The 17502-nt window shown below is 35.5% G+C and overlaps 1 protein-coding gene across 1 annotated transcript; it reads right to left on the bottom strand.

The window, feature by feature from the left end:
- Positions 1 to 4: 4 nt before the first annotated feature.
- On the bottom strand, positions 5 to 17111 carry LOC107596368 (dedicator of cytokinesis protein 2-like). Its single transcript, XM_016287092.1, has 16 exons — positions 17051 to 17111; positions 16627 to 16710; positions 14950 to 14990; positions 11645 to 11793; positions 9976 to 10111; positions 7909 to 8066; positions 7743 to 7824; positions 6510 to 6667; positions 5013 to 5089; positions 4345 to 4595; positions 4188 to 4246; positions 4046 to 4122; positions 3377 to 3627; positions 3180 to 3278; positions 994 to 1066; positions 5 to 81 (listed from the first exon to the last, which is right to left on the bottom strand). The coding sequence occupies exons 1-16, from the start codon at positions 17109 to 17111 to the stop codon at positions 5 to 7; spliced, it is 1833 nt and encodes a 610-aa protein (XP_016142578.1).
- Positions 17112 to 17502: the final 391 nt, after the last annotated feature.

Here is a 17502-nt window from a genome sequence, read left to right as displayed (position 1 = left end):
AAACTTACACTCCTGTGAGGATCGATGACGGAACATGAAGCGCAGGTGGATTCTGGGCATCTCCTCCAGAGGAATCGCCACCTACAGGCCAGAGGAAAACATTACTGCATGCAGACTGAAAGGATACAAAAGGATTAGACTCAACATCAAATGATCTGCTTTCAAAATGATCCTGGTCTAATTGTGAACAATTAAGCTCTTATTATGGTGCTTTTATTTTCAAACGCTCCCCTCCAAATCACCTGACTCCGTAAATGTATAATGGATGGATACAATTGTTAAATGCATAAAATATATGGACAAAATCAAGTCATGTTTTTTTGTTAAACATCATGTTTCACCTAAAAATGTGTAATATGCTGGAAGAAAAATGAGCTGTCAGGGCTGTTTGACATGCACACACACAGAAGTGGTGCTCAAGCACCTTTTTTTATTTGGCCTCTGACTAGATAAGTGCTCTTTTTCCAAGACATTTATTTTTCCTTTTTTATTTTATATTTTAGTTTGGCCCATGGCATCAGTTCTCAAAGGGTGTGCCCGACAACTGACAAGCATTTTTTAAATGAATTGGGTGAGACATTGATTCAATGAATGATTCAATGATTCATAAAGACAGTGGTCACTTGATTTGTTCATGAATGAATCAGTCGCTTTTATTGAATCTGTCGCTTTCATTTATTAACACTTGCTGCCACCTATTGGCGGTTTTAGTTTCATATTTATAAATATTTATATATATATATATATATATAAGAGTGGGCCAGAATCCCAGTCTGCGTACAACTACATTAGCATGCTCTGCAAAACTGCTGATTGTAAAGTATATACTTTTGAATATGTGGCGAGACAGTACACAGTACTGGGACATACTATACATTTTAAAATTAAGACTTGATGTCACATTATTTTATGCTGTCTGCTCACTGGTGTCTTCACATATTTTAAAAAACTGTAGTTCATGACTGCAGGAGACACTAAAGCTGCTAAACTTACACTCCTGTGAGGATCGATGACGGAACATGAAGCGCAGGTGGATTCTGGGCATCTCCTCCAGAGGAATCGCCACCTACAGGCCAGAGGAAAACATTACTGCATGCAGACTGAAAGGATACAAAAGGATTAGACTCAACATCAAATGATCTGCTTTCAAAATGATCCTGGTCTAATTGTGAACAATTAAGCTCTTATTATGGTGCTTTTATTTTCAAACGCTCCCCTCCAAATCACCTGACTCCGTAAATGTATAATGGATGGATACAATTGTTAAATGCATAAAATATATGGACAAAATCAAGTCATGTTTTTTTGTTAAACATCATGTTTCACCTAAAAATGTGTAATATGCTGGAAGAAAAATGAGCTGTCAGGGCTGTTTGACATGCACACACACAGAAGTGGTGCTCAAGCACCTTTTTTTATTTGGCCTCTGACTAGATAAGTGCTCTTTTTCCAAGACATTTATTTTTCCTTTTTTATTTTATATTTTAGTTTGGCCCATGGCATCAGTTCTCAAAGGGTGTGCCCGACAACTGACAAGCATTTTTTTAAATGAATTGGGTGAGACATTGATTCAATGAATGATTCAATGATTCATAAAGACAGTGGTCACTTGATTTGTTCATGAATGAATCAGTCGCTTTTATTGAATCTGTCGCTTTCATTTATTAACACTTGCTGCCACCTATTGGCGGTTTTAGTTTCATATTTATAAATATTTATATATATATATATATATAAATATATATATATATATATATATTAGGGGTGGAACGGTTCAACTTACTTACGGTTTGGTTTGAATCACAGTTTCGGTATGGTTCGGTATGTGCTATGTTTAGGCAAAAACTATACTGTCAAATGAAAATAAGAATAATCTATCTAACTACAAGCAACAGCACAAATAAATACAATAGAATAAAGATATAAAATAAACAGTGATTTTCAGTTTTTTTTAGGTAGGTCTAACATTAATTTTTAGGTACAGAAATTTAATAAAGTAATGAAATGTAAAACAGCATTACATATTTGACTGTATAAATTAAACATTAATCTTTATTAAAGTTACAAAAGCTATTCAATAAAGAGCAGTGAGTGATTTATTAGTTGTTGCTGTTTGATTAGAGAATGCACTGATCCAGTTCAGTGCATATCGGTGCATATGCACCACGTTCGGTACGGGTGATGACGGAATAAATGCTCATATTCCAACATACGGCATTCGCACTAAACAAGAGTGAATGGTTTGTCCACGTTTTTTTTTTTCCATCGCTGTTGTTGTAATGTATGGGGGAGGCAGAATGTGCATCCATCAACAGAAACAGATTAGCCAAGCCCTGTTTGGTTTACGTGTTATTTATAGCAAACCATATTACAGATGCGTTATCAGATTTAAGTTGAACCACGGTCCTAGCGCGTGCCGAACCGTGTGTGGAGAACTGTACGGTTCGATTTTTTACCGCAAACCGTTCCACCCCTAATAAATATATATATATATATATATATATATATATATATATATATATATATATATATATATATTACCACTTATAATCCACTTGGATTTGACTGATGGACTGCATTCTGACACCACAAGCTTCATGCTTTCTAACCATATCTCCACTTTGTTCCCTTTATGTTGTAATTATTCTGCTTATTGTACATATAAAATATAGGAAGTTTATATCAGTAGTTCCATATTCATAATTGTGACCACACAGTCTGTTTTCAATGTCTACATTTTTTATGTAACATGTTACACCTACCAATGTCTTTATTCAAGATGTGCATATACAGTATATACATAGAGAGAGCGTCTCTTATGATATATACATATATTACTTTTACTCTCTGCACAACTCTGTATACATTTGATTGATTTTAATAAAATGAATGTACTTGAATTGTGCAGCAAACACTCGGACTATATAAGTATCTGATCGGGACACTGTATCTGCAGATCCTCAATATTCAATGACTTGGATTGGATCGGGGGTGCAAAAAACCTGTGAATTACCATTGTGATATATAAAAGTCATTTAACAGTAGTATACATAGATATATACATACATATATATATATATATATGCTTATGTGCCAGATCTGCAGTGCAAAGATGGATTTTGTTGATACTAATTCACAGACAGATTGGTAGTAGGCTCAATGTCTCACTCACTTCTTACCTTAAAAGTTTCCATCCAGCGAGGTTGTTTGATCTGGTAGTAAATGACTGATCTATATTCATTTACAGGCCGATCTCCAGCTCCCAGACAGATTGAGTTCTATACAATAGCACAAAAGAGCTGTCAATCAACAAAGAAAGCCCCATCCCAGTGAGATCAGGCTGACCTTTGGCCTCACGGTCAGGGGTCACACTCACCGGCACAACCTTCCCCTCCTCGTCACACACCAGCATAATGACCTCCACGTTCTTCTGTGTGGTTTTGTTGTACTTGTCGAAGTCTCCGGAGTGCAGCGTGAGGTAGATGTCATTGCGGATGTCACCCGGCATGATGATCTCGGGAAAACCCAGTTTTCGCGCAACCACGGTGCTCCGGTCCACCAGGTGGGGATATTCCTTTCGGATCTGGACGATGTCTCCCACTAGAGCTTTCATGGTGACCCACAGACCTGACATGGTGTTTAATGTTTTATATTAGTTTCACCATCAGGATCATGACAGGAATGCAAGGAATTTCTCTACAATGAAACTTATGTGTCTAGACATATAGAATGATTTCAAAATATTCTTTAGAGAAGCATATGAATTATAGCAGGTGCATATGGTGGATGAATAAGGTAAAATAACACCATAAATTAAGTTTTAACTTTTTTTTGTTCATCCTTTCTCATTCTCTAATGTCTGTTTTAATGGCAGTCATAAAGCTCAACCATCTCTCATCACTCAATCACTCTGTTCTGCTGTATTGTGTCTCTGTGTGTGAGTGTGGGCAGGCGGGATTATGGGTCCAGCAAGTGTTAAAGCATTAGCGGAGCGAGCGGTGATGCTGTGCCTCATTTGAGCACAGATAACTGCTCTGAGCCGTACCTTGACCTCCGCAGTCACCTCGCGACGTTGTTACTTTGTTGAGGAGAGTGTGAAGAAAGTCATTCTCAGCTATAACCCTAAAAACACACATACACAGAAACAGAGAAAAAAAGTAATAAAAATTATTATTTTAAATATTAACATGAATAAATATCTATATTCATTTACAGGCCGATCTCCAGCTCCCAGACAGATTGAGTTCTATACAATAGCACAAAAGAGCTGTCAATCAACAAAGAAAGCCCCATCCCAGTGAGATCAGGCTGACCTTTGGCCTCACGGTCAGGGGTCACACTCACCGGCACAACCTTCCCCTCCTCGTCACACACCAGCATAATGACCTCCACGTTCTTCTGTGTGGTTTTGTTGTACTTGTCGAAGTCTCCGGAGTGCAGCGTGAGGTAGATGTCATTGCGGATGTCACCCGGCATGATGATCTCGGGAAAACCCAGTTTTCGCGCAACCACGGTGCTCCGGTCCACCAGGTGGGGATATTCCTTTCGGATCTGGACGATGTCTCCCACTAGAGCTTTCATGGTGACCCACAGACCTGACATGGTGTTTAATGTTTTATATTAGTTTCACCATCAGGATCATGACAGGAATGCAAGGAATTTCTCTACAATGAAACTTATGTGTCTAGACATATAGAATGATTTCAAAATATTCTTTAGAGAAGCATATGAATTATAGCAGGTGCATATGGTGGATGAATAAGGTAAAATAACACCATAAATTAAGTTTTAACTTTTTTTGTTCATCCTTTCTCATTCTCTAATGTCTGTTTTAATGGCAGTCATAAAGCTCAACCATCTCTCATCACTCAATCACTCTGTTCTGCTGTATTGTGTCTCTGTGTGTGAGTGTGGGCAGGCGGGATTATGGGTCCAGCAAGTGTTAAAGCATTAGCGGAGCGAGCGGTGATGCTGTGCCTCATTTGAGCACAGATAACTGCTCTGAGCCGTACCTTGACCTCCGCAGTCACCTCGCGACGTTGTTACTTTGTTGAGGAGAGTGTGAAGAAAGTCATTCTCAGCTATAACCCTAAAAACACACATACACAGAAACAGAGAAAAAAAGTAATAAAAATTATTATTTTAAATATTAACATGAATAAATATTATGCATTTATTTAATGGATACATTCAGAAATATATATATATATATAGAGAGAGAGAGATGACAGGAATGAGAGAGAGAGAGAGAGAGAGAGAGAGAGAGAATCAATTTGACTTTTTAATGCCATATTTATGACTTTATAATCTCATAATTTGAGATGAATTTTCCCTAATTTGCCTTGTATCATAAATTAGATTTTTTTAGGTCATATTTATGACTTTTGCTCATAACATTTTGATTTTGACTTATCTCATAATTTAGATTTTTGTCATACTGTAATTTTGACTTTTATCTCATAATTGCAATTTTTTTAATCTCATAATTATTTTATTTTGTGTGTGTGTGTGTGTGTGGTGAAAATATGGTAAAATCATAAGGTATAGAAAGTCATAATTATGTCATCTATCTATCTATCTATCTATCTATACAAGTTATTATAGTTTTAAACAAGATACTTTCAAAATGTCACTGTTATTAGAGAAATATGTGTATAATATATATATGTGTGTGTGTGTATGTGTGTATACATGCATACATACACAAATATGTGTATATATATTGACTTATTAAAGCTATAATTTTATGTTTTGAAAGTTACTTTCAATAATAACATGTAAGAACTATGTATATATATATATATATACATATATATATATATATATATATATAGGAATAGTTACACATTTCCATATTGGATATTGGGTCTTCAGAGCCAAAGGTCAGTGGCTTCTGAGAATTTTTCTATTAAAAAATAATTAAATAAATATATCCAAATAAAAAAATCATCAGTTGAGCCCAATTAGATATGATTATTAAAAGATAAGATCAGATGTTTTATCAGGCTATTATTATTTTTTACGTTTAGATACTTATGTAAGGCAGAAGGCCATGTGACAGAAAAGATACTGTATGGGGGTTCAGAGTTTTCCTCTTGAAGTCTGGAGTGTTTTTAGATTTTGCTTAAACAAACATAATCATAACGCTCTCATCATGTGCAGAAAACAAAGTTAACTAGTAATGTCAAGTGTTTATGTTGTCTTTCCTTGCCATCTACAAATAATTTCCACAATTTTAACAAAATTTTTATTTTTAAAATGCTCTTAACATACTGATTAATAATGCTAAATGTAGATGAAAAAAAAAACTTGTCTCAAACCTGGTTTGAACAGTCGCAGTACGCTAGGTAAAAATAACTATATTTGCAGCATTGTTGTATTCTGCAGTGTTTTAGCAACTGTGTTTCTCCTTCTGTTTAAGCATCATCTGCAGTGCTTAATGCCACTTTAGTGTCTTTGAAGAGAAGCAACTCACACGAGAAGGGCTTGAAAGAATTACACTAAATGACCCTGAGCGCTTGTGGTTTGAACCGCTCCGTTGTTTTGAAGTGCTGCTCACTTCATTTAGAAATGGTAAAATGGTGCTGCCGTTGCCATTATGTCTCGCGGCCCGGTTGGAACCAAGCAGAGGTCCAGATCCGGACCGCGGTCCGCCATTTGAATATGCCTGCCTTGGGACATCAAAAAATCTCTATCATCACAAAAAAAGTTTCTTTGGAATATTCATGGAAAGCCCATTTTCACCATATAAGAAAAGAAACGTGCTTTGGTAAATCATAATTATTAGATTAAAAAGTTTCAACTATGAGATATTAGTCAAAACTACAGCAAGACAAAAAAGTCTCATAATTATTAGATAAAAATTTATGACAGTCATAATTATGAGGGGAAAAAAGTTTAAAATGAGATATAATAATATAAGATATAAAAAATGTATAATATAAGTTATAATTATCCAATTAAATAAAATTTATTATATAAAAAGTTATAAAAAACATATTAGTCAACAAAAAGTTACAATTATGACATAAAATCTCATCATGCTATAAAACGTCAGAAATATGGCATAAAAAGTCACATTTGTGTCATAATTGAGAAAAATCATCCAATTAAAAAGTCAAAATTATGAGATAAAGTCACATATAACATAAAAAGTCACATTTATGGCATGAAATGTTATAATTACGAGATCAAAGTTATAATTATGACATATAAAGTCATGATTATGAGATAATTTTTACGTGTTATGCCATAATTATGATTTATGACCAAAGTGAAATTTATGACAGTAATAATTATGAGGGAAAAAAATTTATTATGACATAAAAAGTCACTTACGAGATACTAAGTCATTATGTCATTTGACTTTTTGTCATAATTTTGAATTAAAAAGACAAAATGATGAGATAAAAAGTCATATATATAGCATAAAAAGTCAAATATATGACATGAAAAGTCATAATTATGAGATAGTTTTTACTTTTTATGCCATAATTTTACAAATTTGACATAAAAAGTCAAATTTATGTCCATTAATTATGAGGGGGGAAAAACAAATAATGATATAAAAAGTCAATTACGAGATACTAAGTCATTATTATGTAATTTGACCTTTATGTCATAATTTTGACATTTGTATCTCATAATTATGATTCACCAAAGCGTTTTTTTTTTACTCATGTGGCAGAAATGGGCTTCCATAGATACCCAAGACAGACGAGTGAAATCTGTAAGTGACTCACTGTAAAGACCACCTTCAGACTGTTGAGCATCTCAATGTCCTTGGGCAAACCTTTATCTCCCCATCGGACCAAATAATTCTCACTGCACAGACAGACAGAGACAGTGTTTGATTTATGACAAACTCCTCTTAGACTGATCATTAAAGAGTGTGTCGGTGAGACGCACCTGATGTTGGTCTGTTTGTTGGGGTCGTAAAGAGACATGAAGAGCTCCGAATCCTCACCGATACGACACACAAAGTTACGCACAAAGACATACAGGCTGTGAGTGGGAGAAGACTGGATCCGTGCGGATACTCCAGAATGATCCAGCTGAACGTTGGACTACACAGAGCAGAACAGAAGAGATGGGAGCTGGTGGTAAACAGAGTTTAAATTATCAGAGTTTATGAAAAACCTGACTGGTGTTAACCTGTGTAAAACTCACTACCACCATAACAGAGTCTTATTTAACACTTGCTGGGTTGCTAATGTGTTCTGTGTGGTTGCTAAGACATTGCTATGTGGTTGAGAGTAGGGCTGGGTATCGTTCAAAAATTGTTGATATCGATACCGATACCTTGACTTCGATACCGGTTCCTGAACGATACTTTTTTCAATACCAATTTTATGAAATCTATTTGAACAAGATTACATTATCTAAAAAAAAAACTTTGGTATTATTTTTCAGCTTGTTGATGTTTATACAGACTCAAAGCCACTGCACAAAGGAACAAAATGTAACAAACTAAAAATCAGTGCAAATAGTTTTAATAAAGCTCAAATAGTCTTCAGTTTACACATCTGTTAGCTACATTTACACTAGTACGTGTGACAGAATCACCTAGCTCAGACAGAATCGTAATTTCTATTCATTTTCTACTGATTTACTGATGAGCATTAGCAGTTTCTAGCGCTGTCTGCCTGTGCTCTCTCTTCCATGATCGAGTCTATAAGTGCCGGGGCTCAGCCCCAGACGGCCCCCGGCCCAGTTTAAACCCTGGTCTTATGTAGCATGATGTTACAGTGTGCATGAATGGTCACATAACACGCGCTTTCGGACTTGAAGTATGAACGGACATCTGCATATGATTGCATAACACAGCTCCCGCGCTACTCTCCATTGGAAATGAATGACTTTCGGTATGTCATTTGTCGGAGATAGTGGAAAACCAGCTTGAAACGCAGTGGAAATGCCAGTAAGACGAGGATCGTTTTCATTTTAAAACAAAAGCACACCAGTGTAAATGTAGCCTTACAACTACAGGGGCTGGGACGCATTCACACTAAGTCCTCACGTGTGAGCCACATCTCTGAGTGTCACAGTCGCGGACCGACTGTGCAGACCTATCGGTGTATTAGGCTATAGTACCACAAGCAGATTGCTCCGTACGTATTCACATCGCTCTCGCGGATGTCAAACACTGATCGATCAGCGCCTCTCGGTGTATTAGGCTATAGTACCACAAGCAGATTGCTCCGTACGTTTTCACATCGCTCTCGCGGATGTCAAACACTGATCGATCAGCGCCTCATTGACGTTGATGAGATTAACCCCTTAGGTATCGAAATTTGGTACCGAACGACGAGACGTTTTTCGATACTCGATAGTATCGAGGCAATTCGGTCGGTGCCTAAAAAGTATCGAACTCGATACCCAGCCCTAGTTGATAAGTGGTTGCTAGGGCAAACTGTGGAGTTGGTGGGTGTCTGAGTGGTTGCTAGGCTGTCTAGATTGGGGTCTCCAAACTCGGTTTTGTAGGGCTGGTGTCCTGCAGAGTTTAGCTCCAACTTGCCTCAACACACCAGCCTGGAAGTTTCTAGTATGACTAGCATTGCTAAGTGGTTTCTAGGATGTCTGGGTGGTTGCTAAGGCATTGCAAAGTGGTCGCTTGGGCATTATTATTGTTTTGCTAGGGTGTCTGGGTGGCTGCTAGGGCATTAGTATGCAGATCCTATGGAGTTCTGGGTGATGAATTATTTTAATGAAGTTGATCCATCTCAGGTGAGGTCATTAAGTTACTCCAGTGGGGTTACAGGGGGATATTCAGCATGAATTCACAGCAGAACCAGACCGAAGGAAGGTAAAGCTATGGGAGTTCATTGATTTCGTTTGTTCAGTCATCCCGAACATCTAAAAACGTCTCATTAAAACTATAAACTCGCTTTCTGATGCTTGAACATGCAAGAAGCTCCTTGTGGTTTCATTCTCAGGGTTCATCTGCAAACCATTAAATGAAAGTGAAATGAAAACCTGTTCCTCTTTAATGCGCTCTGTGATCTTGGCCGTAGCATCCTCGTGTGCTCTGAAGAGGCTGATGACGCTTGCGCGCTCTGGGTCCAGAATATTCCCATCGGTGTCCCGTACCACCACATCCAGCTCCAAGATCCTGGAGGCAGAATAACGCTTAATTTGACTTGGAGTTTGACTGTTTGTACTCACACACACATCTAATTCACATGATAATTCAGTGCACACACACAGATCCTTGAAATTATCTGACATATGTGCTCTTGCCCGGAGCTCTGCTGGAGAAGCGCGAGTCCCAAGATGCACCTTAGACGTGACTTCCTACATTTCAAGACTCATTCTTGCACATCACAGAAAGCAACATCCCCGCAGAAGTCCACAGCTGACATGGATTCACACTTATTTTTTTTCACATGATCATTACGCTCAAGAAGTAATCTGTCAGTTTAATGAATTGTTATTTTATGTTAATAATACATGTTATTTTAGTATTATTTATATACTATTATAGATTTTTTTTTTGAATTGGCTTTTATTTTACATTTTCATTTTTCATTTTAATATTATTTAAATTTTTAGTCACTTTCTTATGTAATTTCATAATTTTAATTGGTTTTTGTTTTTAAAATATTACAAATGTATTTGTATTCCAGTTTTAATTTAACTCATAGTTTGCTCTTATTTTCAGGGAATAATTGTTGTGCTTTATTTTAAACTCATTCACATCTATATTTCCTTTAGTTTTACATTTTTCATCTGTATCTTATTTTATTTCAACAAAATGTTTTTAGTATTTAGTTAACAATCATAACCCTGGGATATATTTTTATCAAAATATTGAAATGTTTGTATTTGTACCAAATATTTGTATAATGTCACTAGGCAAAATCTTACATTACGATGAGAGTAATTTTATTTCATGACAAACAATATATATCAAAATGAAAGTAATTTTTGCAGGAACTAAGGTTGTTACAATGCCAAAAATGTTAGATAATTTTAGAAATTTCACAATTCTCTAATTTGATATCACAACAAAAACTAATACTAGCCTAGCTAATTTAAGTTCTCAAGCTTATCGAAGACAATTAAACATTCAGTAATGAAATAAGAACAAAGAAACTAATTGCAAGAAACAGCACAAGAAAATACAACAACACAAACAAAATCAAATCAAAAGCACCAAGTATTTTCTTTCCCAAATGTTTACACTGAGGACACTAATATTGGATATATAACTCATTATCTTGAGAAAACAATAATTAACTTGTAATCATGTGAAAACAGACCAAGAAATAGATCTGAATCCATGACAATGCTAATTCATTAATGTTCAGGTGTCAGAAAGACATTTTTATCCCCTTCAGGTTTGTTAATTAATTCCTTAATGTTAATGTACAAATTAACAAATCCATTAACAACAGCCTAGAGCAAATCACTGAAGTTCTGCAGAGGAATTATACCAGCCGACTGGATCATATTATTCTCTGCTTTATCAGATGTGTGTTTGCACTATGGTACAATGATGATATCAGATGATAATACCATAGTACTGTATGATTACATTCATATACTACGAATTAGGATATGAATGTATGCATGGTTTATATTACCATAGTAAAAAATGCACACAGACACGAACACAAGTGGAACAGACACTCGAAATACGTACTTATTTCCGTAGTCGATCTTTGAGGTGACTTTCTGTTTGAGCTCCTTGAACTCGTCACTCGGCAGCGTCCCGGACAGGAGCTGTGAACGCCACTCCATCAGATCCCACATCAGCCGCTGCACCTGACTGAAACGCTCCTTCTTACTGGACTGATGGAAAAAAAGACAAGCACTGAATTGGTCAGAAGTTCAGGTCATGCACATTTAATAGAGTTATTATTTTGGATGTTTCACTTGGAAGTGACACATCCAGCAGTATATATCATGACTATCATTGACAGAGTGACGTCCAGTTATCATGTCTGAAATTAATACATTATATTTTAATTATTTCATTTTTTATATATGTAAATGATTTTAGCAAATGGCTGCATTATAACAAAGAGTGAAAAATTTAAGGGGGTCTGAATACTTTCCGTACCCACTATATATATGCTATACATTTAACATTTAAACATTTAAATTATATATATTTAATATATATAATAATGTTATTAAAATTTTAAGTTTTCAAAAAGACAAACATTTTGTTCTGAGGAATGGTTCACAATAAGACCAGGAAGTAAACTCTGTCACTTCTGATTTCATTTTGACTTTAAACATCGTCCTTGTTGTCACTTCATACATCACACTGAGAACAGAAGGTCACTTTGTGGGATATAGTATGTCACGTACTGTAATGTGCTTCATGCTCTACACTGCACATTCTGTCAGGTCATGCAATTCAGAAAACTCCCATACTGAGCACAGTAGACTTACTGCAAAAGTAATATCACTACACTCTTAAAGGTCCCCTGAAATACTTAGAAATACACAGCGTTACTCTATGTGTTGACGTCATTTTAACTGAAACAAGAAGACAGGGCGGGACATATCAAGCAGCCCCACCCCTTTCTAAAATAGTCAATAGCATTCGTTTATATCACAGCATGGGCTAGAGCCGTTCAGAGCCGTTGAGCTCCGTAAAGCCGCATTTGACAGGGTATGCCAGCCACAATTTCATATATATTGCTATAAAATATAGCATTCCGTGTAGAATTCAAATAGCTCCGATACATTAGTAGTATATAGTGCACTACGTGCCATTCACTGTACAGAAAATACTAATTCTGTGGACAAGTGACCGATTTCAGCCGCGGCTTCAGTGTCTATTTTATAGTGTAGGGGGCGGGCGCTTCACATTCTAGAGAGCATTTGATTGGACAGAAAGTTTTATGAGAAGCTGAAGTAAGAAAAAAAACGTTGAGCCATTTTGGCGGAAGTGACGAACTGCAAGCTTTGAATGCTTATATCTTCTAAATGCAAATTTTGTCACTGTTTTGGAGCACACTGCCTTATAGATAACCTTAACCTACTGACTACCAGGAAAAAACTGTTTTGTGAATTTAGTATTTTGTCATATCATTACATTGTTTAGAGCATAAGAAAAAAAATTATAAAAAAATTATATTTTATTCATGTTATGCCATGTCCTCTGTAAAAGACATCGGGACTTTAAAAAGTCCTGTTTTTTAAGAAATAAAAATACATAAATAGACATGAAAAGGCAAAAACAGTGGGATTTGTGTTTTAATCACAAATCAATTTTAATTTTTTATACCAAACTTTATATAAAGATGATTCTCAACTACGTTATGAAAGATATTTAAAAAAAATAATAATTATTTATGCAAAATGTGTGTAAAATGGCCATAAACAAGTTTTTCCATTATATACAATGTATCTATAAACTATCTAATTTGCATATTAATGTGTTTTTGGGGGACAACATAAAATGAACAAATAAGTGCAATAATGGGAGTAATAATTAGCAAGATTTGCATAATAATATCTCATATTTAATAGGAATATTGATACATATTTGTTTTCTCTATTCATTTGTTGTGTCTCCCAAAATGTGTAATAAACCTGCTTTAAGTCCTGGTGTCCTCTACAGTGTACAAGTAAGAAATCAACGTCCTGTTTCATAACAGAAGGTCATATTTTGATTTGAAACCCAATAACATTTTCCTGAGATGTTGATTTATGACAAACAATTTGAAAATTAGTCAGATTTAAATGATAATTACAAAATATTATCATATTTCCATAAGGGTGTTACACTTGATCACTAAATTAATGTCAGCCATTTTTAAAGACCAAGGAGAGGGAGTGGTCATGGTGAAACATCCAATCATTTGGTATCTCTGGAAAGCCCTGAATGTGCTCTGTACAGGACATCCAGACTGTGGCACTGCGACATGTAACAGAGAAATCACTAAAACATAATGTCCTCTACAGAGGACAAAACTCCACAGCTGGTAGTCAGACTAACATATTGATACTAACACCCGAAAAACTTTAATTTTGGTTTCATGGGGACTTTAAAAATAAAGGTTCCAAAAACAGTTTTTATCCATTTTTCAGTGGCGGCTCCTCGGAGAAGGCAGGGGAGGCACAGCTTCCCCAAAATTTTGAGATGAAAATGGGAGGAGGATGATTTAATGTTAATAAAATTAATTTTATTAATTTTACACAATTCATTTCAGTTCATGTCTCAGAATGTGTATTTTTTGTTTGTAATTTCACAGCTGTAATACCATAACATGTTAATGAAGTTGGAAAGTGCCGCTTTACTATCGCAAATGTGCCGAATCTGCTGATGTAATTACAACCGCTAGGTGATAGAGAAGGCTGGGGGGGGGAAGCTGAGCTCTTGTGCCTCCGTTGGTAAAAAAATAGCCAATCACCATCGAGTGTTCACTTTCAGCGCTGAGGAGTGTTGAGAAAAGAAACCTTGCAATGGAGGCTAGCCTCCTTCTGATATCAACCAATCATCATAGAGACGTAAATTACGTGATATTAGTTTGAACGTCTGCCGCTGCGCTGATAATGTACCAAGTACTTATGATGAGTAGTGATATTGAATATTTGATCGCCAACAGATTTACCAAGCTGTCATTCAAACAGTAGCCTATATATACAAATTTAAAAAAAAAGGGAAAACAGCCTAAGCTGGATATAGGCTACAGCAGTCTGCTTAATTAAATGCCGTAACAGGCAGCTCTCTTTTAACACAGACTTTTAAGAAGGGATGGATGTTTGCTTCAAGATGGAAGGATGGGTGGACTGACGGATGAACAGAAACTCACCCTCTCTTTTCGACGATGACTTCCTTTAACTCTATAAAGCTTGCAGGAAATGCTCCCTTAAATATGGAACAAAGTAAATCAGCAAACAGGTGGGAGAGGAACTTCAGGTCAGATATTCAGGAATAAAACTTTCTGCTCTTGAACAAACACCAAAAACTAAAAGCCGTTTACTCACTTTTTTCTCTTTGTCCTTGATCACGTAACCTTTAAACCATCCTGAAACAATAACAGACTGGTTTAGATTTCAGGCAATTTAGGAGAATATTTCTGTTGCTCAAACAGCTTTTAAAAAATTATTTTCTTAAGTTTTTTTGTCTTGTTTTACAGTACGACAATCAAAATGTTCTTCAATCAAGACATTTGCTTGATAAACAAAATGACTAGATATCAAGCCTTGTTTTCTGAAAAATGTATCAAAATTCTGTGAGATTAAGCTTATACAAATATCTGAAACAAGCTCAGAAACAATCTTGTTTTCCCTTTGAATGTTTTTTTATTTTATTTTTTCTGATCTCACTGGCAGATATTTTCCTGTTTCAAGCATAAACTTATTCTGAGAATATTATTTTATGGTAGCAAAACAATAATCTAAAAATAACCATTAGGGAATGTTCTGTATAAGTTATATTTAAAAATAACCTCCCTGCAACATTCTTGGAACGTTATTTAATAATAAGAACGATCCAAAAAATTTTATATTTGGTTCTAAAAAATAAAAATACTAACGTTAGGGGAACATTCAGTGTTAGCTGGCTTAATTTTATCAATTTTGCTTCTCAAGTAAATATATCTTGATTCAACCCTCCTGTTGTGTTGAGGCCAATCTGACTCACACTCGACTTTTCAACCTGCTCAAAATACTGGTTATATTTCTCATTTAGGGTTATGAATGTGCATGCAAAGTTTCGACTTAAAAATGTGTTTTAAAAAGGCTGTACAAATTTTATTACAACTTTTGTGTTGAGGTCATATTGACTCTCCCATTGAACCCCATTGGTTTCCAAGCAATTTGCCAAAAAATCTACTCAAAGAGTGATTTTAAATAAATAACTTTATTATAGCTTCTCAGACACTAAAATATGAAATACCTGAGAATGTATGAAAATGAAGACTAAGAAACTAAGACTCATTTTCTGAATCATCCAAGAAAAAGTTATTGTTTCCTCTAGCTCTATCTGTTACACAGTCAAAATAATATCTGTCAGAAGTAGTTTTGATTGTTTCAGCACTGAAAAGACGAATGAGAAACCCATTTTAAAGGCATAAAATGGCAGAGAAAGTATAAATAGTAATACATACTACTTAAACTAAGTACAAATAATGTTAGATACTATTTGTACTAGTAGTTATTTGCACCTCAATGTACAAATTGTCACTATATGTTTTTGTTTTTGTTTTACAAAAAATAAATAAAAATAAAAAACCATAACTATATGTGGATCAAACTGACCCCTAACACACAAAAAAAGTTTTTTTTTCTGTTGTTATATTAATCTTTAGTGTTTTTCATAATGTCAATTTTTTGATTTGGCTAATTGCATGGAAACCAACTTGGGTCAGTTTGACCCCAAACACAGAAGCTGTACCCAGTTTTTGAACACAACAGGGGAGTTGAAAATGTTTAGATATTTGCACTGGAAAACAAGAAAACAATACTGAGTACGAAAATCTTTATTTATTTTTTTTCAGTGTGGAAAATGGCGCAAGCGACGCCAAGGTCATGGGTTGCATTATCAGGGAATAAATGAACTGATCAAATGTATACTTTGAATGCAATGTGCATTGCTGTGTATAAAAGCCTTTACCTAATGCATAAATGCAAAAGTAAATGCAATATCCCAGAATCCCTCACCTTCACATGACTCCTGTATGTGCACTGTGTCCCCGATAGCCAGGGACAACTGCTTCTCCGCTTTGGCGACAAAATTCCACTTAACTTCAGAGAAATGAAAGAAAATATCAATTGCATGAAATTGAAAGAGATTCTCCCATGTCACAGTTTGGATTTATTTTTCAAGTGATGTTTAGCAAAACAGCAGAACGAGATCATTTAATGCTTCCAAAAAGACATCAATCGATATCTGCCCTCAACCACTTCAAAAGAGTCCTGTGATTCATGTCTGGAGCAGAAACGCAGCAGGACGACGCACACGCTGAACTTTAATACTTTAGCCAGCATCAATGACACTGAAAGTTAAAGAACATCATATTACACATGCGCGCGCACACACACACTCTCACAATTCATTTCTGCAAGTACGAGTTCGTTGGCCTACTTCCTCTCAGAGCAGCTTCCTGTACAACACCACACACACAGATACACACCGCCATCAGCATGTTTACAATTTAAGTAACATTTAAAATCAATGAATATGCATTTACATGATCAGACAGCTTTTATTTCCAAGTTCCTAATAAGTTTTAGCACGTGCATTAGCTTTATTTCTTCCAACAAACATGCTATGAGCTACATGCTGTGAACATGCGCACGCCTACAATCAGAAGTCAAGCCACTTTTGCGTTTTCAAGACTGAATACACAAAAATAGCCCCAACGCTGTGAATACTATATTCACAAATAACTCTAAATAAAGTTACTCAGTTAATTAGTTTCACCATTTCAAGCTCGTACTGCTGGACACTTCGCATACGAGCTGAACTATTAGCTTCTGTTGATTAAAAGAGATTTCAATGGGATTTGCATGAAATGTTTCTTCCCAAAGGTTATT

Source organism: Sinocyclocheilus grahami, unplaced genomic scaffold (assembly GCF_001515645.1).
Source record: "Sinocyclocheilus grahami isolate Dianchi unplaced genomic scaffold, SAMN03320097.WGS_v1.1 scaffold218.1, whole genome shotgun sequence".
NCBI classification, from domain to species: Eukaryota; Metazoa; Chordata; class Actinopteri; order Cypriniformes; family Cyprinidae; genus Sinocyclocheilus; species Sinocyclocheilus grahami.
The sequence above is the reverse complement of the archived record's forward strand: the minus strand, read 5'-3'. Positions and strand labels throughout refer to the sequence as shown.

Excerpts from the sequence above, each read along its gene's own strand:
- LOC107596368 (XM_016287092.1), bottom strand. The coding sequence starts at position 17,111 with ATGCTGATGGCGGTGTGTATCTGTGTGTGTGGTGTTGTACAGGAAGCT. Across the intron at positions 5,090-6,509 it reads TCAAACCACAAGCGCTCAGG|GGTTATAGCTGAGAATGACT; the intron begins GTCATTTAGTGT and ends GTGTGTTTTTAG. Across the intron at positions 4,123-4,187 it reads GAATATAGATATTTATTCAT|GGTTATAGCTGAGAATGACT; the intron begins GTTAATATTTAA and ends GTGTGTTTTTAG.